Raw genomic sequence first — 7635 nt, forward strand, 5'->3', positions numbered from 1 at the left:
CTGGGAGCAGAATTGGAGAATGAACCTTTGGAAAGGGCATTGCAGGTCCTGAGACCTGGATACCTGGAGTGCCTTGCTGTCTGCTCCTCCTAATGTTTGTGCTCCCTCTGTTTTGGCCCTGCTTGTGGCAGATCCTGATTAGGAACAGGGCGACAGACCTGGATGCCCGAATGCATGACGGGACCACTCCCCTGATCCTGGCTGCTCGTCTGGCTGTGGAGGGGATGCTGGATGACCTCATCAACTGCCATGCTGACGTCAACGCCGTGGATGATTTAGGTACTGAGGCAGCAAAAACACCAGTTCACCCAGACATGGGACAAAAGAGCTGCTTGCTGTTGATCTCAGCACTCTCTAATGTGTGTTGTATTTTGTGGTTTTCCTCTCCAGGCAAGTCAGCCCTGCACTGGGCAGCTGCTGTGAATAATGTGGAAGCTGCAATGGTCCTCCTGAAAAATGGTGCCAATAAGGACATGCAGAATAATAAGGTAGGCTCTCCTAGGCTGATAAATGTGAGTGAAGAACCATTTGGGGAGTCTGTTAAAGAGCAATTTCTGGCTAAAATACAAATGTCTGGCACTGAGACTCTGATTCGATTGTTCTGCTGTGAATGAAGTTGGATTTAGCTCAAAGGAGCACTGTGGGATTTGGTTGTAGGGGTGATGTTGAGGTGCCTGGTGAGCAGTGTCTTTGGGGCCACCTCCAGCGTGTTCTGGGTCACTCACAGGATTCCTGGTTTGATATCAGTACAAGGACATGGCTCAGCAGGGTAGGAAAAAAAAGGAGCAAACCCTCACCAGAGGAGAGATGGTGGCCACCCAACGACATGGGTGTGGAGCTCAGGGCAGCGCTAGCCAGGAGAATCTGTGAACTCAACCCTAACCAAACCTTGCTGGCTTTCCAGGAGGAGACCCCGCTGTTCCTGGCAGCCAGAGAAGGGAGCTACGAAACCGCCAAGGTGCTGCTGGACCATTTTGCCAACCGGGACATCACGGACCACATGGACCGGCTGCCGCGGGACATCGCCCAGGAGCGCATGCACCACGACATCGTGCGCCTGCTGGACGAGTACAACCTGGTGCGGAGCCCCACGCTGCACAACGGCCCCCTGGGGGCACCCACCCTGTCCCCCCCGCTCTGCTCCCCCAACAGCTACATCGGCAACCTCAAACCCGCCGTGCAGGGCAAGAAGGCCAGGAAGCCGAGCACCAAGGGGCTGAGCTGCAACGGCAAGGACGCCAAAGACCTCAAAGCCCGGAGGAAAAAGTCGCAGGATGGAAAAGGGTGTCTGCTGGACAACTCCGGGGTGCTGTCGCCAGTGGACTCCCTGGAGTCGCCGCACGGGTACCTCTCGGACGTGGCCTCTCCCCCTCTGATGACCTCTCCGTTCCAGCAGTCCCCTTCCATGCCTCTGAACCACCTGCCAGGCATGCCCGACGCCCACCTGAGCATCAACCACCTCAACATGGCGGGCAAGCAGGATATGGCCATGGGCAACTCCAGCAGGATGGGCTTCGACTCGGTGCCACCGCGCCTGTCCCACCTGCCGGTGTCCAGCCCCAGCACGGGGATGAGCAGTGCCCCCATGAGCTTCTCGGTGGGCAGCGGGGCCAGCCTGAACGGGCAGTGCGACTGGCTCACCCGGCTGCAGAACGGGATGGTGCAGAGCCAGTACAACCCCCTGAGAGGCAACCTGCAGCCCGGGGCGCACCAGCAGCCCCAAAACCTGCAGCACGGCATGATGACCTCGCTGCACAACGGGCTGCCCACCACCAGCTTGTCGCAGATGATGAGCTACCAGGCCATGCCCAACACCCGGCTGGCGTCCCAGCCCCACCTGATGCAGAGCCAGCAGCTCCAGCAGATGCAGCAGCAGCAGCAGCAGCAGCAGCAGCTCGCGCAGCCCAACCTGCAGCCCCCGCAGCAGCAGCAGCAGGCGCAGCAGCCCCAGCAGCCGCCGCAGCAGCCGCAGCAGCACCACAACCCCAGCGGCTCCAACGGGAGCGGCCACCTGGGGGGCCAGAATTTCCTCGGTACGGAGCTGAGCCAGCCCGAGCTGCAGCCGGTGAGCGGCAGCGCCATGGCCGTGCACACCATCCTGCCGCAGGATTCCCAGATGCTGCCCACCTCCCTGCCCTCCTCCCTCGCCCAGCCCATGACCACCACGCAGTTCCTGACCCCTCCTTCCCAGCACAGTTATTCCTCCCCCTTGGACAACACCCCCAGCCACCAGCTCCAGGTGCCCGACCACCCTTTCCTGACGCCGTCGCCGGAGTCGCCGGACCAGTGGTCCAGCTCCTCTCCTCACTCCAACGTGTCCGACTGGTCCGAGGGCATCTCCAGCCCTCCCACGAGTATGCAGTCGCAGATGGGACACATCCCCGAGGCCTTCAAGTAGAAAAAACAACAACAAAAACAAAAAAAGAGGTGTTTTAGAGACGCTTGCTGCGAGCCAGAAGCTGGAGGGAGATCTTTTTCTTTTTTAAAAGGACGTCGGGATGCTTTTATTAAAGGATCCTTTTTAAATATGTTTTTATAAAAAAGGAAAAAAAACAAAAAAGAAAAAGACGAATTAATTCCTTTTTTTTTTTTTTTTTAGTATTTATTTATGTACTTTTTATTTTACATGAGAACACTGCCTTTTTATTTATATGTTCTATTGTTAAGAACTCAGTGTGGGACACCAGTTGTGTTTTGAGAAATCAACAAATTAGGTTTTTATAGGACGTTCTCTTTTGTTTGGGGGGGTTCACTGTGTTTGATTTGAGAGGAAATGTTTATGTAAAGCTATAAGCAACGATTTCTGATTCTGAAATGCCATTAATTTATTTTTTTTCTCTTTCAACTCAGAAAGAGAGGTGAGAAAGAAGAGGGGAAGGAAAAAATTGACTAAATACCACTCCTTAAGGGGAAAAAAATTAAGTATGGACAAATTTTTTAAATGTACTTTAAAATGTTTCCTTTGCAATTATATGAGAGGACATTTTATGGTACCAGTCATGAATCTTTGTTTAAATTTCAGTATTATATAGTTGTACATTTGCCTTGATAATAGAAATTTTTGTTCTCTCTTGTTTTTATATATATAAAAATATATATATTTAAATGATTTTTATGATCTAAAAAAAAGAGAAAAAGAAAATCAGGATTATAGACCTGTAAGAACAGTTTCTAAGCTAAAAAAAAACCACCCTACAAAACATGAATACTGTCCCCCATCAAAAAGAAATGTATTTACCAAACTTCCAAGAGAGCAAGCCCATAACTATGGAGTATATACACAAAAGAGACTTAATTTTACTTTGAATATCTTTACTGATTTTTTGTTTTGTTTTCGTGTTTGAGTAACTGTTTTAAGAAATAAATGCCGATATAAACTTTGTAAACCACATCCTTATTTTAAGGATGGCCTGCCTATTTTTTTAGAAGAAGGTGTGTCTGGCAGTGCAGACACCCTGAGTGAGATTACAAAGCATTATCACACTGCCACCCCCACGTGCTCCTCTGACAGAGCCCTCACTGGGTGCCCAGTGGGATGTGCTGCTGGTTTTGGTGGGAGGCTGGACTGGCCAAACTGGAGGGCGAGGGGCCAGCACAGCTGTGCTGTGAAACGTTGACATTTTGCTCTGTGTTAGCCTGGAGTGATGCATCTTTTTTTGTATTGATGTGCACTCTTTCTGTGTATCATGTAAAATATAGTATAAGCCTGTGGCAGATTTAATGTTTGTAAATATGGGGGTTTTTTTGGTTTGGTTTTTTTGGTTTTTTTTTTTTTTCAAGAAAAGGTGGATTTTGTTTCAAAAATCTAAATGAGCAAGTCTTAAATATATCATAAATATATCACCTTATAGAGGTGTTGGAATATCACTCACTCGGGTGCAAAAGCAAGCAGACACCCTAAGACTAGATAATGTGTATGGGACAGGCAGATAGAGAGCAGTTAATCAAGAAAACCTGAGAAAAGGGTTCCTTTTCCTCATTCTTTTCTATTAGAACACCAAATAAAATGGATATTTCTCAAGGCACAGTGCCTTGCTGAGCACTCATCTTAGTTAACATTTCAGACCATTGTTATTGTGACACGCCTAATATGAGTGATAAAAACATCACGTGGTGTTGAATCTTCCTATGTTTTATAAACTAGAGTGTAGTTTAAGAAAAGATATCTTCTGTAATAAAGTTATCTACATGCAAAGTTGTAGTTTGCAAAAATGATGTATTTTTTTTGGTTAACTGATTTGCAATAAATGATGCTTCTGGGCATCTAGATTTTACTAAAACTGGAACTTGGTGTTTTTGTTAAGGGTCAGTTGAATTCTGGATTTGACACCAGCTGCTCCTTGCACAGAGGGCTGGAGCTTCCTCAACATCTTGTTCTCTGTGAGAAAACTCAGAGAAGAGCTTTGGACCATGAAAACTTCTCTTTTCTGCTAAATTCTCACTGACTTGAGACACCTGAGCAAGGCAGGGAGGGGCTGTGCCCAGGTAGCTCTTTACCTGCTGTGGGTGCTCTGATATCCTCAGGCCATCAGGTGAAGATCTAAAAGGGGAAACATGGAAAAATTGTTTTAAATACTGTCCCTCATGCACCTTCAAACAAGCCAGGAACAGCAGCACCAGAGGGACAGTTTTACTTGTGCCACTCTGGGGACAAGCACCACCCAGAAATGTTTGCTGTCCTTGCTGTGCTCAAGATTTTTAAGGTAATTTCATTTCATTTAATTTCATTTCATTCTTTCTCTACCCCACAGGGACTCTGCAGTGCAAATGCAGCTGCAAAGTCCCCAAATAACTGGATATAAATAGCAGAGCCATTGACCTCCTCCCAAATCACATAAGCCTGGAATGCTGGTATTTTCCACTCCGTGGCTGGGGAGGGAGAGGACTTGTGTGTGCATGGGCCTGGTGTCCATCCAGGGCCACCAAACACCTGCTGCACAACTGGTGCCGTGACAGTGGCATTTAAGTGCCACCCACAGCAGTGAAATGCACCTTCAGAGGTCAGGGAGGTGGCATTCCAGGACAGGGAGCCTCAAACTCCATGGAAAGGGGTATTTTGAGGGAGAACAAACCCCCCTTCCCTCTGCAAAACGTGTCACCGGCGAGGATCTCAACAGGCAGAGCTGGGCTTCCCAGGATGTGTCAGCCCCTGCCTGTGGCTGCATCCCATCTGGAATGCCCTAAATGGAGTTTGTCTGCCTCCAGCGTGACTCACACACAAGCTGCTCACAAATCCCACCCAGCCCAGCCTTCCAGGCTTCTCCCACACGTTCCCATCCCAGAGCCAGCCCAGTGCTGCCACTGGGGCTGGGACAGGCTCATCCCAAAGGGAGGAGGCTTTAGAAGGATGCTCTCCTGCCTGGTCTGCTGTAAAACTCAGTCACTCGTGGGCAAGGCAGGAATTTGGCCTGGGATAGATTTAAAAAAGGGGTTTATGAGGACATGGAAAACAATGTGACATTGCAAGAGGCAACACATGTGGGCTCGTTTAACAAGAGGGGCTGCAAAGCATGGGATTTTCCATGAGGAGTGGTCAGAGGGACAGGATGAGGAAAGAGGGGGCTAAATACCATGGAAAGAAGCAAATGGATAGATACTAATTAACTGTCCACAAGCTAATTCAAACTAGAAGTCAGTTAAGGTTTTTAAGGAGTAGAGGAAAAAGGATGCAAAAATTTCAGTTTTAAGTGTTTAGCCCCAAATGACTTTGATTTATGAAGGCATCTGGTGACCAACCAACTTATCTGTGGTTGAGATTATTGTGGTGTCACAGATCCAGCTGGCATGGAGGCTAAGTTAAAGGAGAAACAAGAGAAATGGCCCCAGTTTCAAACTCTCACACTTAAGGCTTCTTCCCACACCCACCAACCCACCACAAGCTCATCTTCACCTCGTGTGGGTAAAGATTTTTTAGGAGCTGAACTTCAAGCTCTCCCAGCACCAGAAGATGCCGAGGAGTTATGGATCATGGCAAGCACAGCTGCCTCAGCATTCCAGGTGAAAAAGGCTGAGAAGCACCAAAATCACATCCCAGGCTGAGGGAAGGGTTCAGGAGCGTTGGCGTAAAACAGGATTACCTATTGCCATGGCAGGTATGTTGGTGCTCTGAGGAATCCCTGCACCTGAACTATTTGTTTACATGCTGGAGGGCTTGGTTTTTTTCACCCTGTTTTCATTATTCCTGCTCAATTAGATGGGACATTTAGAAACTGCTACTCTGTATTGCTTCTCCCTCCAGGCTGTTGGTGTTCGCTCGCAGCTGCTCCAGCCCCGATTGAGGAATTGTTGCTGCAACTGAAATCAGCCCCTGAAGAATGTGCCAAAGGAGCCAAATTCATCTCGGGTTTAGCCTCACACAGCTCAAATCACACAGGGGTTAATGTGGCTGGGGTAGTCTGAATAAGCACAGCAACTGAATGAGGAAATAAATAAAACTCAGGTTGTCCGGTTGGCCAACACGGTGCAGAATACTGGTAAGGGATAGAGATCCTCTCCTTTAGCATTTTCCATGTTTCTAAACTCAAAGAATGATCCTTTTCATAGCAAGCCCGTGGGGCAAGGTTGTGTTTCTGGTTGTGTGCAACCTGAAGACTGAATAAATTACCAGAAAAAGGTCAGAGTCGTTTGTGTTGTATCCCAGGTGAGCTGAGGAACAGAGCAGCTGTGGCTGCCCCTGGATCCCTGGAAGTGTCCAAGGCCAGGCTGGATGGGCCTTGGAGCACCCTGGGATAGAGAAAGGTGTCCTTGCCCTGGCAGGACAGGGAATTGGATGATTTTTAAGGTCCTTTCCAAGCCATTCTGTGATTCTGTGAAGCAGGAGACAAAGACACATGCTGTCCTCACTGGCAAAGGTTTTCATTTATAATGGGTCGCTCCAGAACTACTGCTGAGTACAGCAAACCAGCTGGAAAACTTCATGTTAAAAAGGGATTGCATGTTTTAATTGGAGATTCTTTATAATCACATGTTTATCAGGAGAACAGCAAAGGTGAGATCCCATTGTTGGTGTTTGCATCGTGTTCTCCTGTATAAGGGGGTTAAATATGTAACATAAATATCTAACTATAGGCACAGATGTGAGCTATTGATGCTATTTAGCACACAAAAAGCCAATCAGGCTAATTAAAACCATGTTTCCTCAGATTACACCTGTTGGGGGAAATATCAAGGGAGAACCAGGGCTTTATCTACAACTCATGCCTGCGCAGGGAAATTGCATTTGACAAGCTGGTTTATAAGAATGTTCCTACAAAAGAGGGAGATGAAAGGCACTTAAAAATCACAGCGCTGCCTCTGGTTCCCACACCAGCATCAAAGTGCTGCTTCCCCTGCCTGGCTGGGGCTTTGAGGATATTCCTCTGCTTTAATGATGCGGAGTGCAGGAACAGCTCTGCACTGATAGCGACCCTTGATTAAGATGTTTGTTTAGGTCGTTGTGTTTTCCTCTCCAAGGCTTGTTGGGTGCAGGGCGTGACAGTTTCCATGCTGGGGAATGACAGGCATTCTTCTGGTGGCTGGAACAGGGGTTCACCCCCCCCCCAAAAGAGCTTTGTGTTTGTAAAATAAAGCTGAAACTCACAGAGATACAAAGCTGATGAAGGGTCTGGAGCACCAGGGGTGGATGAGGGAGATGGG

At 48.2% G+C, this 7635-nt stretch overlaps 1 protein-coding gene across 2 annotated transcripts in view; it reads left to right on the forward strand.

The window, feature by feature from the left end:
* Positions 1-4274, forward strand: part of NOTCH1 (notch receptor 1) — a 41731-nt gene extending 37457 nt beyond the window's left edge. For both annotated transcript variants that reach the window (XM_041406419.1, XM_041406421.1), the window contains exons 32-34: positions 132-279; positions 391-488; positions 905-4274. In XM_041406419.1, coding sequence (XP_041262353.1) covers positions 132-279; positions 391-488; positions 905-2398 — 1740 coding nt within the window. In that variant the 3' untranslated portion in view covers positions 2399-4274. The remainder of the gene's footprint in view (positions 1-131; positions 280-390; positions 489-904) is intronic.
* The last annotated feature ends 3361 nt before the right edge of the window (positions 4275-7635 follow it).

Source organism: Onychostruthus taczanowskii, unplaced genomic scaffold (genome assembly GCF_017590055.1).
Source record: "Onychostruthus taczanowskii isolate IOZ18803 unplaced genomic scaffold, ASM1759005v1 scaffold25, whole genome shotgun sequence".
In the NCBI taxonomy this organism is placed as follows: Eukaryota; Metazoa; Chordata; class Aves; order Passeriformes; family Passeridae; genus Onychostruthus; species Onychostruthus taczanowskii.